Genomic DNA, 13,946 nt, shown 5'->3' with positions numbered 1-13,946 from the left:
GGGATTATACAGATGCATAGAACACCTTTACTCTTAAATACTTGCCATGTGTTTGTAAAATTTAAACTTTAAAACAGTTTATCACAATGCAGGTGAGCTAACATTTACAAAGCAGTATTTACAGTAGGTTGGCAAGATAAAAGAGTTTTCATGTATGGCATAAAAGTCTGAGAAAAAGGGTCACCTTCATATAGGAAGACAGCCGCTTCCTCATCAATGGAGTGGTGCAGCTGGGCACTGTCCAGGGTCCCATCAATGGTGTTCCTGTTTGGGACAATCCGGACAGTGCCCATGACTGCACCAATCCTGTTATTTTGCGTGACCTGCCGGCCATCCCCTGAAAACCGAACCGAGATTTCATCGCCGTAGCCTCTGTTCTTGGGAAGCTGGAGAAGTTTTCTCAGCACGTCCCTGACAGACCGGTGTGACATGTTGTTTGCCTACAGTGCAGGAAAAAAATGAAAAAAATTGCCATTGTTCAGCTATCTATAGCTACACCATAAGGTATGAAAATTTTTAATCATAGGAGATTTTTGAAAATCATTAGTACTAAGGATAGTCATCTTACCTCTGCATCTGTGGATATGTTGATCATCTTGTTCTGATTTCTGCGCTCATTCACAAGCTTGTACAGAGGTGGCGCAGTCTCTGGCGATATCATTCTGATTTCTTGATATCCTGCATCTGAGATCACAAACTTATCTTTGATCCTGAGCCACCTCTGTACAAGCTTGGTTTCCTCAGGACTTGGTTCCTTTCTGTTTCCACGGCCAGGTTGTCTTTCTCCTACATCCTCATCTTGGCGGCCCCCGTCTTCATCCTCTGCTTGGTTGACTCCTTCTTGGTTCTCAGAACCTCTGTCAGCCTCTTCTGTGTAGTTGAAACAGTGGAGCTTCTCTTCTCCATCCAGAGTTAGCTCCATCTGTGTCGCAAAGGAATGAACAACTTGAAAAATGCCTTAATGATATCAATATATCTATTAAAAACAACAACAAAAAGCATGACTTTCTGTGATCATTCAAGGCTTGAATGTTGAGAGCTAATATATGTAGGATAGACTTTTTGATTATCTTACCTTTGCTTTCTTCACGTCCTTGCCAAAATCTTTGATGGCCTCTACAAGCTTTCGCTTGAGGGTCTCTTTTCTTTTTCTGAAGCTGCGTGGTTTTAGCTGGCTTATCGGTTTGACCTTTCTTGACCCCTTCTTTTGCTGACTTCTTCTTTCTTGCGTCTTGGCCTTCTTCTTCTTTGACCTGACCTTCATCTTGTCCTTCAGTAAATTGATCTCATTGATATGTCTTTCTTCCTGAGTTTGACAGAGTTGGAGGTTCCTTGTTAATTCAGCTACCCTTTCATCGGCTCTTCCCAGCTGTTCCCTCAATCTTCTTTCTACTGCCCTGCCTGCCCTGCATTTTCTCTCAAAATCTGCTGCTCTCTGTTCTGCTTCCATGCGTTTCTGCCTCTCCTCTTGCAGAGCTTGCGGAGGCTGCTGTACTGGAGCTTGCGGAGGCTGCTGTACTGCTGGAATATACAGCACTGGTACCTGCTGGTAGAGCTGTTGTTGATATTGTTGCTGCTGTTGTTGTGGCTGCTGCTGTTGTTGTATCCCCTGTTGCTGGATACCAGTGATGTTGAAGTTGAAAAAGTTCGACGTGGCAAATGGCTGCTGTCCTGCCATTTTAAGTGATCTTATACCACAATAGTACAGAAAATGTTAGAGAACAGACAGAGATTTGAAGAGAACAGCCACTTCCAACAAAACGTTACGAACTCTGTCTCGAAATGCGCGCGCACACGTCTGCCCCTTTCGACATGGGGTCACATAACTTGTCAGTCAGTCCTTCCCAGAAGGAGAACAAATACCCTTCGATTTTATGCAGAATAACATTCGTACCATGTTTACAAGTTAACTCGTACATTATGGGGAGGGGGGCAGCTAAGATTCAAAACAAATGACACAACCAAAGAAGTTTCATCAAATGTTGGCTTTATTTAATCAAAAACCTATATTCAAAAAGTACGTTTTAGCCTCTACGGTTCATTGGTAGACCTGAATCGACAAGATACTCACAAAAGCTACGCACAGAACAGCAGAAATGTACACCAAAACACACCGGGCCGCCATTTTGAGCAGAAAATACGTCATACCAGCCATGCGCACTTCAAATAATACATATTCAACAGCCTTCTCCCACCCATTTTCCTCATGAAAATGGAATGGTCCGCTGGAGTGATGTCATACAAGACAGGCCGGGGAATAGCACGGCTCCTTATTACCATACCTCAGCGGGCACGGGGGGCTGGCCTACACGTGTCACTGTCAGACATCTGGTAGCTGCATTGCAATGCCACATTGGGGGGATCCATTTCGTAGTGATACTATAAACTAATCAAATGTACGACAAACCTAAATGCAATGATGCGTGGTCACAAAGGTTGATTGAAAATGAATGATACTTCCAAACATGCATCTTTAATTGGGTTGAACAAAATTATAGAAAATTTTGATTATACAATAACGTTACATGAAATAAATCTTAACTATAATTCGAGCCCAGAGACCTAAAGTTTTCTCTTGTTTTCCTTTATGTCCTAGGAAGGTGATGTTGTGTATTACTTATTTTCCGCCTGCCGCAATTTTGTAGAGAGTATGAAACGCCGCCGTTAGCAGGCTATTGGTGATAAACTAGGACTAGCTGATGATGTAACAAGACGTGACTGGTGTGTGGAAAGAGGCAGGACCGGAAGTTCTGAATCTGCAGCTGAACACAGAATTTCATACGTTTTATTATGTTTCCAGTAGTGAAACATATTTAAGGCAAACACATTGTTTTTGCTGGTGTGTTCTTCTTGTGTTCTTCATCTTTCTTTCTTTCTTTCTTTCTTTCTTGCAATACGTTATGTCACGAAAATGTACAAGAAGAAGCTGATTTTGTCAAGAACAATTCGGATTTCCGGATATTTGATTGACGTATGTATGCCAAACAGTTTCACAAAACATGTTTATAATCGCAGTAACTTATGTACCATGAGTGGGTCGGGAAACATCCTGCATTTTCTCGAAAATTTTGCCAGTTTCTCGTCAGGATACAAAGTTTATTTGCAAATTCGTGCCCGAAGGCTAAATGCGAGAAAATGAAACATTGGGCACATACATGTGACAATAGACAGTGATAAACATTATTGTAGACACGTGACTTGACACTGTAGTACTCAGATATTACAGTCTCAGATGTTAGTGTCAGTTATATCGAGACAGGTTGAGTTTACTTATTTTGGGGGGAGCAGAGGAACACCTAAGCTTTTTCTACAAGTTGTGAGTTCTGTACATGATTTGATGAAGAGGAACATGGCTTTCTGTTCGTCGGGTATGTCATTGTGGCTTCTTTAAACAAAGCGGTTCTTCTGTCGTGCTCCAATGAACACTTATAAATAAAAATGTGTTTCGCGGCATATTTCTCGTTACCAATAAGATTATCCTGGTGTATGTTCTATTCTACAGTAACTCTGGTTCGCTGATCTTCCGTGCGCGGATTAGACCGATCCTGACTGCCCATCGCAATTAGCGGTTCAACCAATGAAAGCATGGCAATCAGCAATTCAACCAATGATAGCATGGGAGGGAATCAGCGGGCGGCCTCGTGTTATTTCCTCTCAGAAATAGACTCTCATCTCAAGTTAACGTTAAAAAATGTACAGCTCTGTGGACCAATCCTCCTACCTACCTACTACCCAATTGCACGATGCCATGGGAACTATAGACAAGTGTATGAATTAATATTCACAATACCGGCCGCGTATAGTATAACGTTAGACGTTTATTATAATCTGAACCCATCACACAGACGAGAACTCTGTATATTAATAATAAAGGTGCACCCAACAGAGGGTAGGATACAGCGCCACAGCTATAGAGTATTTGCAAGCTTCAGTAATCTTTCATTTCACAGCCGGATATAAGATAGACTGTGGCTTTATAGTATGCCTCAGCAATACAGCGTTATATACGACCATTTCCATGGGATTCTATCACATGAAAACGACTGCAATCTATATAAACTACATCCTGTCTTCGCATCAGAGAAAGCATTTCCGTAAAGCACGAATCCACGGGGAAATTTTCCTCTGTCTAGACTTTGGGGATATGTATATTCTTGATATCGTATATCATGCGTCAACTTTGAACGACAAATTCATACGTAGGATCAGTTAGACCAGCATGTGGGCATGTATGAATACGTACTTTCCTTCCCAATTCGCACAATTCTGTCGAATCAGAATTTATTGGCCATTTCAAGAAGAGACACGGAAACGAGACCTTTAGCTATGGATTTATTGTCGGATAAAGGTATATTGGCACTTCATAGAAGCTTTCGGTGATTTTGTGCAGTTTTCAGGTTTTCCTGATTTTAGAGGGATTTCCTTTGTAGCGCGGAATCAACCAGATCCTTACTCTGTACCTCCTGAATACCCCGCCAGAGGTCGCACTAAATCAGGGCAAAAACGAATGACAATCGTTGATTAATGAAAGATTAACTTATCGACTGCATTATAAAGTCACATTTCAACACTTAGACCTATAAAGTTGGCATTTGCCCCCTTGTGGGAAATCTTTTATCTTGTTTGCAATATGACTTTTTTACCTACATGTAGAAAATAACATTTGGAAAACTCATAATTTTTGTGTACTCGCTCTCCAATAATCACTGTCAAAAATCATTTTCAAAACCTTATACTAGACTTACACAGATCTATTTTATTGGCTATGCCTACGATATATTTAAAGTAAACCAGTGCATTTTGTATATAGATAGATAGATATGTGTACAGTTTACCAAGGGTGTATACTTCTTTTGGGGATGGGGAGAGGCGAAGACTGGAAGCAACGACCAGCATGGCCTCCTTCACCGGCGTCTCTAGGGCCAAACAAATCCCACCAAGGCCCTGGAGACGCCGGTGAAGGAGGCTACGACCAACAGGTCTACCGCTACCGTTACATGTACACAATGTATGTGCTGCAAGACGTCGCGATCAGCGCCATAACATATGTACATGTGTATGTGTATGTGTATGTGAATGTGTAGAATACTATACTTAGTCTAGTACTCTAGTCGTACTGAGGGATTAAGTCTGCCTAGATATCCGTGCATACAAACATGTACTGGAATGAAATAAGTTAGATTCAACAAATAGATAATGTTAGAAATTGACTGTTCAATACAGCCGCCTCTGCTGGGATCAACACTTATTGCATATCAGGACTATTCTATTTAGGTATACGACGCCAGTAAAAGAATGGTAATCTCACTCAAGGTGAAGATTATCTAGGGTATTTAGAAAGACAGTAGGGTTCTCATTTCCATCAAAGTTACCTTTCCAAAATAATACAGTATTCCATTCTTTCCGCTCAGCCAAAACAACGCATTGGCAACAATCGGGACGATATGTGCCCCATCTCTGCGTGTCATTGGCGTCATTAAGCGAATTAAAAGAGAATGGCACATAAGCAATATTACAATTACGAATTTACATTGATTATTTAAGAGCGACACCTAGCAGTCAATTAAATAAATGCTGCAGCTCGACAAGAACGTCATAGAATAGCTGCACATGATTGATTTACAATTGATTTACATTGACCAACTAGTGTTCCACTATTAAACAAATGTATATAATATATGTAACAAACCTACCGTGTACAAGTGGCTGTAGTAAATTGTGGAAGTTTCTTAATCTTAGCTCATCTGCTAAGTTTGTATAAAAAGTGCTACATGTAGTTCCATTATTACAATCATTATTATAATCGCCATTATTATCATTAGGATGTGTTTGGCGTCATTTATACATGACAAAGTAGCAAAGACAATATTCACTGAAGCATCTATTTTCTTAGCGTGAAAAAGAATGGAGTACAAATGAGGATGTTCTCGTGAAGAGTTCTCGTAGTTGTGAAAATGGAAGCTTCCTCTCCTTCTCATGAATAATTCATTGGTTACATATTCGGTTTCGTTTGGTTGCTATTATTTTCATCACCACAATAAAAACGTTTTGCACTAATTGTATTTCCGGGAATGTGATATGGTTGTCTCATGATTGTACACGTGAACGTGGAGTAATTATGGCTTTTTAATTATAAACTCCCCAGCAGTGGTCTATGAACATGATTGAGCAAACCATTTCCGAACTTTCAATAACATTAAGAGTAGAAAATCGAAGACATGACGTGACATTTACTTTGCGGCTCGCGGTTGGATGAAAGTAAGTGTTGAAGTTCTTTTCTAGTGCAACACAGGTTCCCATCTCGTGGCCTGATCTTGTTTGCAATCGTAATTTTATTTGCAATAAATAATCTGAATGTTTGAATTGATTGATTGATTTATTAATAAGGAAAACAATGACGATTCTAAAGGATTAAAAGACATTGAAACAGTCCAAATTTCAAGCCTGCCCTTTTACTAAGGTGATTGCTTTGTAAATAAACAACAGGACATCAGATGAAAGGATAGGGAAGCGGGCACTTGACATTTGTTCTCTTCAGTATTTCTGTCATCCTCGAAGGTGCAGGACCGGTACCGGTGCCCTTGAGGTCACCGACACGAGGGTCTGCAGGGGGTCGCGGATGGGGATGGCACTTTCCTTAAGTAGCTAGAATGGGAGACTCTATATACATTGGGTTTCCAGCTTTAACGGTTAAATGCAAATCAATCAATTATAAGGATAAACGGAATCTTTAAAAGACTGTTAAGACGGTGCACCTGACTGTTTCAACATCAAAGCCCATCAACCTTCCTTCAACCAAGACGGGGGCCGATACAGACTTTCAAGCACATTTGGCCCTTTGCTGACGTCACAATTCTGGTCTGAATATATGACTCAGGCTTTGGGTCATTTCAACTTGATTAGGATCAGACAAGCATGTTGGTAAGCGCTTTATTTTTGTGTACGGTTATAAAGTTTAGAATTGTATCATAATGTGAGGACTGTAATTTTAACTATCATAAACACAGACAGTATTATGTTGTTGTTTTTTTAATCTAATGTTCCATTACCCCTCTCCCTCTATATGTACCACAGTGTTTACCGATCCACAAACTTTATGTATAAAACAAGTTACATGAAAGTCACGTTGTTGGGGCACGTTGCAGTCGCGTAAGACATACCAGCAATTTAGATTGTCTGGCACGTGAGAAATGGTTAGATAGGAAACGAGTTCTTCTGCCATTCGTCCGGGACCAATCATAACTGCCAAAGTCAAGAGAATAGAATAATGTTTAATCATAAGCTCGCCCACACGCATAGAATCTCACAAACAGCAAGTGTACATACAGTATCTTCTTTTTTTAAAGATAAATCAGCATCTAGAACGACCAAGCTGAACTAGAGACGGCGGTAACCACTCTGGTGTTGCACAGGCATCAACACCACCCAATATAACGCCTTGCGAGACCTTTTAGACGTATGGCTGAGGATCTCACCTCAAAGACAGTCGCAGAAAGCAGCACAAATGGTCTGTTGAGAGACGAAACGAGGGCAACAGTTCCTCTGACCAGACGCAGAAAAACTGCAAGACAAGTTGACAGTAATGGCTATAAGGGAGACGATGAGGACGATGATATCGATTATCACATGTCCGTGAGAAGAGAGGCTGAAGCGAGCAATAGACCACCAACAGGTGCCAATTTTGAAGCATTTGTAGCTGCGTGCATGTCAAATGATGACTTGGTGTTCATTCAGTCACTGCCGGCAAGGATGCGAAGAAAACAGAAACCCATCCAGGCACTAGAGACAGCTTCAAGAATACGGACTGATATCTGTACCACCTTTGGTGCATGTGGGTCATCCCAAAATTCTGCTAGCACTCCAGATTCAGTGGGTGATGTTCAAAACACGGGTGCCACTCACCATCCATCGGATGCCCTTCCTCCAAACTCCATAAATTCGAGAAACGCCAGAGATCCAAGCCCAACATATAACCAAGACACTGTTAAGCCTAACACTTGTGACTCTAATCCGATGTATCCACAAAGCACACCGATGCACGGGCCTAATGTTCACCCTGGACAGGCCTTCGATGCAGGCGAGGACGAACACTACAATCCCACGATCTCTCCTAATGCCCGCAATGTCAACGGAGACACCCCAAATATACCCTCGCAAAATGCAACGCAGATGTATCCACAACACACCGAAATGCAACAGCTGAATGCCCACACTGAACCCGCAGATAATTTCAGTATTCATGAGTATGCAACAGCAAATCATGAAGATGACGAAGCCGCTTCTAGACCAGCCGTAGGTACCGGTGATGGCGACCACACATGCCAGCCATATGCTGTTAGATACCGGGAAGGAGACGACGCTGTCGATATTATACCGTACGCCGTTGCTTATATGGGTCAAGTTGACACTGATACCACAGATCAAACAGACACAAACATGCCGGCAAGCAGCTGCAACGATACGGACATTTCGGTCTTTGATAATAACTTGCATGGTGGTCGACAGGTGCCCGCACAAAGCGCATTGTACCCGAATCCGATGTACGGACAAAACGCATTGTACCCAAATCCGATGTACCCACAAAACGCATTGAACCCGAATCCGATGTATGTCCCAAATGCACTGAACCCGAATCCAGTGCCTAACGCCCTCCCAGAAGAAACAAGTTGTGGTGAGACACGTTAAACCTTTCTTTCAAAGTATTTGTTTTCTGTCATGTCTTTGTACACGATGTCAACATGGTGATACTTGGTATGTGTGAATGTGCGTGTGTGTATGTGCGTGTGTGTATGTGTATGTGTGTGTGTGTGTGTGTGTGAAATCGCGCGCGCGCGCGCGCGTGTGTGTGTGTGTGTGTGCATCAGTACGTATGTATGTGTATGCGTGTGCGAGTGTGTTTATTCTTGTATATGAGTGTGTGTGTGTGAGAGAGTGTGTGTGTCTGTGTGTGTTGTGTGTGTGTGTTTTGTGTGGGCGTGTACGTGTAAATGTACGTATAATTTGTGTGCGTGCGTCTGTGTATGTATTGTGCACGTATGGTGGAAACTTTCAATTGTTTTACATAAAACAATACTCTAGGATTGATTGGATGGATGTAACCTACGATGCTTATGGTACTGAAGTACTTTGTATCCATTCGTTTCATATACCGGTGTCATGATAGACAGAATTTTTCAGTGTGTACATCTCGCTGGGTTCGCACTACTGTATCCGCTGCCATCGTTCTGGTGTTGTTGATCTTCGGGGGAACCTTTGCCGGGCTCTACCTCAACACGAGCGAGGATGTTAGCCAAAAGGCCTGTGTTTTTTATTCCTCTTTTTGTCGTAACAGATTCTCTTATTTCAAACGATTAGAAGCCTTATGTCTGAATTCAAATAATGTCTGAATGTTTGATTCTCACATCAACATAGTTTGAAAATTTGAAAGGTTCGTATTTGCTTATGAGCGAATTCAGCATATTTAATATGTCTGAATGTTTTACTCTAGCAGCAACATATTCTGACAAAAAAGAAGCAATGAGAATGATATCTGACATCCTGCGTAGCATGGCTCCATCCAGTTGATTGATTTGATTTTTGCTTAATGAAATATGTATAAGTTCCAACGATACTGCATGCATTAAGACGCCAGCTACAGTTGAACCTATATGTCTCTGGTACAACAACAGCTTCTTAAACATATTTTAATATGTTTAAGAAGCTGTTGTTGTACCAAAGACATATAGGTTCTGCATATCTGGCGCCCAAGTATTGTTTTGATATTAATATGGATAATAAAACTCCAATGTAATAACACTAGTTGAGCAGATTTTCAACATTTTATCCTCTCTTCAGCCGACAAAACCTACGGACACTGACAACACCTCAAGTCACCCTGATATGGACTCTCCCACCACCCCTGGCCAACCTGATATGGACTCTCCCTCTAGCCCTGGTCAGCCTGACTGCTGCATCTCTGATGAGAGAACAATGATCGTCGATCACTTGTGCAAACCCACGGTGAGCTGCTGTTTTTCTTTTCTGCTGTCGTCTTCCTAGATTCTACAATCCCCATATGTTCTTGGCACTATTGACCACTGGCTAATATATTCTCATGATCTAGACGATTTGCAAGATTGCCAAGAAAATGGGAAAGTAAATCATAGCTCCTAGCGTCAATGCCGTGTTCTCGGCACACTTCTTGTACATTCAAAATATGAGAAACTCTGTGATACACTGGCTTTACTATGGAAGATCAACCAGGCTAATACCAACCACTGATGCCTAGTAGTAACTCTCTTACAGATACGTCCTGTTAGCGGGCAGGTAACAGCCACAGCCCCCACCCGGCCACAGGGTACCGTGCCGCCATCAACCTCAAACAGCGCACAAGGTAACTGTACTCAATATCATACTGGACAGAGGGGCTTGTGCAGCTAGTAGCTGTATCTAAATTCAAAAACACAAATTTAATTTTCCACTTTCCATAGATTCATCAGTATTGGAACTTTTAAAGACAGTTATGAGAAAAAGTGATCAATTTGTGCTTCCAGTTCGTGAATAGTTTCATCAGACTGGTACGTCACTGAATAAGGAGACATTTTACACAAACCTTGCCTTATTTACCCCGACGTTTTGGTGACAGTCCGTCACCTTCTTCAGGGCATCCTTGGAGTGCAAACACACAGTAATCATAGGGCTGGGTAACACCCCACTCACTCTATTGTGTACTGCACTTACAGTAACAGATGACCACGTCAACTTGAAGCCGATCACGTTTGGCGGGGACGGAAACCTGAGCAGACCTACCGGGGTGACCGTGTCTGCTGATGGTGAGATATTTGTTGCTGAATGGGACAACCGACGCGTCCAAGTCTTCAACATGAACGGCGTTTCCCTCCGACTTTTCAAAACAGCGGTCCCTGGTGAAGAAGGCCGGGTAATGCACCCTGCCGACTTGGACATTGACAAAGAGGGCCGTATCTGGGTGGTGGGGAAATATAATATTGTTGGTGACGCTATACAGGTGGTACAATACAATAAATACGGTCTGCCGGTGGCCATGTTTGACGTAACGTTACAACGGCTCGAATGGTTTCCGAAAATTGCCGTGAATGCACGAGATAGCAAGATCATCGTGGCAGCGTTTGGTGAACTTTTGGTGTTCAAACCAAACGGCTCGTTTGATGGAAGTTTAGACAAGGAAGACGGCGTCCGACTGAAGTACGTCACAACAGACAAGGACGGGAATATTCTTGCTACGGACTCTTTTAGTTCCCGCGTCCATGTGTATGATCACAACGGACGGTGCTTATTCTCTTTCGGCACTGCTAGCCCACCCAAAGGTATCTGCACGGACCCTCTAGGTCACATCTTCGTGACCGATGACTCGGCAAACGGACGGGTGGACATGTTCACAAGCCGCGGGGAGTTTGTCCGCACCGTTGTGAACGTGAAAAACCCGCGGGCTATTGCTATGGGACCGGGTGGACAGTTGGTGGTGACTAACTTGCACTCCATGGTGACAATCTTTCCACGGCAGATAGTATCGCCGGATGAGTAGGGATGTAAATATAGGGCTGTGCACATGCGTGTTTTATTTCATTCGGATGTATTCACTGACGAATGCGAGACAAGTCACTTGTGGTTATGCAGTGCCTTATTCTCTACACATATCACTTATTTCATAGTATAATACAACTCTTATAGTTTTAAATGTGTCCTATATTTGGCTGGTGTCCTCTGTAATAAGATGCCAGTTGATATAGTATGGGCACCTTGTGCAATTTTGTTAGCTCATCTTCGTCAGTGGTTAAAATTATTTCAAACTTCCATCACTTTTGACCACTGATTACTGGCGCCCAGTGTCCGTAATTAAGGTTACTTGATTGTCTTCAGTTACCCTGTATTTAACTTGACGAAGGCTGCAGTGCGGTCAGTCTAGTCTCTGCCAGAATGCATTGATTACTTGAAAAATAGTAAAAATGGGCTCAAAAGACTGAAAGATATACCAATGAGTTAGCTGACAAAAGGGCATGGTCAACTTACTCCTTTGGTATATTGTTAGGTCTATTTGGCTGTTGTTGTTTTTTCAATCTTTTCAACAGCCTGGTAACCACTACAATCAGCCGGAAATTACTATGAGTCGTTTGTTTCGTTGGAACGTTTTTTTCTTCTCGTTAGCACATGGTCATAATGGTTGAGAATGTTGGACGCCATTTATACATGACAAAGTAGCAAGGACACCCATTTCCCAATGTGTAGGCACAGTAGGAGTCTGTTGTGTAAATAGAGCACTGTTAACACTCAATTCATTCGAATGTATTCACTGAGGAAAACAACTTGTGATTACGCAATGCACATAATACCTGGTTGAAAGCAGTCAATATTGCTCAAGTTTTCAATCCATTCAAATTAGATGGTGTGCTCTGTACATGGAACAAGCCTACCGTGTAATTCTGTACTAGTGGTTGTACGGTTTTCTTAGCTCATCTGCGCTAGTGGCTTAGATTGTATCAAAAGTTCCAGCATTATTGTATCATTATCATTACATGTATTGTTATCATGTTTGATGGTGTGTTTGACGTCAGTTATAAATGACAAGGTAGCAAGAACAATATTCACTAAAGCCATTTTTCTGAACTCTTAACGTTCAGAGTTCTCGTAGTTGTGAAGATGACATCTTCCCCGCCCCCTCATGTGTAATTGATTGGTTACATGATACTCAGTGTCGTTTGGTTGTTATTATTTTCGTCACCATAATAAAAACGTTTTGCACTGATTGTGTTTCCGACCAAGTGGTATGGTTGCCTCATGATTGTACACATGGACGTGGAGTAATTCTGGCTTTTTAATTATTGAACTCCCCAGCAGTGGTCTATGAACCTTATTGAACAGACCTTTCCCGAACTTTCAGTGAAAGTAGAAAATTGAAAAATTAACGTGACAATTGCTTTGCGGCTCGTGGTTGGATGAAAGTAAGTTGTATCAAAGAAATGACGAAGAGGTCATGATGTTTAGTCTCCAAGCAGACGTGGCAGCTAGATGAAAAAGAGAAGAAACAAAACAAGTTGCCATGGGATTTCAGTCAGTCTTTTGCCGTCTATCCAGCACCGGGTTGTCAGTTTACTCCTAGGCCATGTCATTTAACCCCTACTAGGCTTTTATTTCTAACTTGGCCAAAGCCCCCTATCATCATCTACTATTCAGCCAGGACGGAGTCTAGTAAATACTACATGATTTTGACGAAGAAGTATGAAAGTTGCGCCCAAAAGTATCACAACAGTCTACATAATTTTATTGTTACCTTCCCCAAGAACGTTATGTCAAAAGTATAACGTTATGCTCTTGTGGTGTTCGTGGGTTTGTGGGGAACATACGTTCATATGCATGCAGTCGTTTGCTATTGGTGTAGGTACTCATTAATAATACATGAATAAAACCTTACAGTCTTGAATAAAGGCATGAGTATTTAGCGAAGGGATGCGTTCGTGGAACTCTAGTAATGTCGAATGCAGCTTATCCACTAACAACATGTATTATATACCAGAACATCACATGAATATAGTATGATAATAACCACCATGCCATTCACCGTTGCAGTCGTCCAAACAGCTCACATCATTTTGAAAGGAAATTGATTGTATTGATCGATAGGCAGACCCGTGGGCAAAAGGTAAAAAGTGATTTGAGTACCCAAAATTACTTTGTAACTTTTCTACATACGAATGAAGGCTCACCTGGGGGATAACCGCTAACCGCTAAGCGAACCCTTCCGTAACCGCAAAAAAAGCGACCCCTTACGATCGGACTTCCAAAATTTCAAACAAAATATGCGTTACTTTCAACACTTGAATTTCATAGTAAAACCCGTGAGCAAAAGGTAAAAATTGATTTGAGTACCCAAAATTACTTTGTAACTTTTCTACATACGAATGAAGGCTCAATCGATCGTAAGGGGTCGCTTT

General features: G+C 41.8%; 2 protein-coding genes across 2 annotated transcripts; both read right to left on the bottom strand.

The window, feature by feature from the left end:
• Nucleotides 1-53: 53 nt before the first annotated feature.
• LOC118412455 lies at nt 54-2,371 on the bottom strand. The gene is made up of 2 exons (XM_035815329.1): nt 569-2,371; nt 54-440 (listed from the first exon to the last, which is right to left on the bottom strand). Exons 1-2 carry the CDS (start codon nt 920-922, stop codon nt 105-107), a joined length of 690 nt encoding a protein of 229 aa, XP_035671222.1. The 5' UTR covers nt 923-2,371; the 3' UTR covers nt 54-104.
• Nucleotides 1,067-1,678, bottom strand: LOC118411678 (myb-like protein P). Its single transcript, XM_035814156.1, has one exon. It carries the CDS (start codon nt 1,676-1,678, stop codon nt 1,067-1,069), a length of 612 nt encoding a protein of 203 aa, XP_035670049.1.
• Nucleotides 2,372-13,946: the final 11,575 nt, after the last annotated feature.

The sequence above is a fragment of the Branchiostoma floridae genome, chromosome 3, assembly GCF_000003815.2.
Source record: "Branchiostoma floridae strain S238N-H82 chromosome 3, Bfl_VNyyK, whole genome shotgun sequence".
Classification (NCBI taxonomy): domain Eukaryota; kingdom Metazoa; phylum Chordata; class Leptocardii; order Amphioxiformes; family Branchiostomatidae; genus Branchiostoma; species Branchiostoma floridae.
The sequence above is the reverse complement of the archived record's forward strand: the minus strand, read 5'-3'. Positions and strand labels throughout refer to the sequence as shown.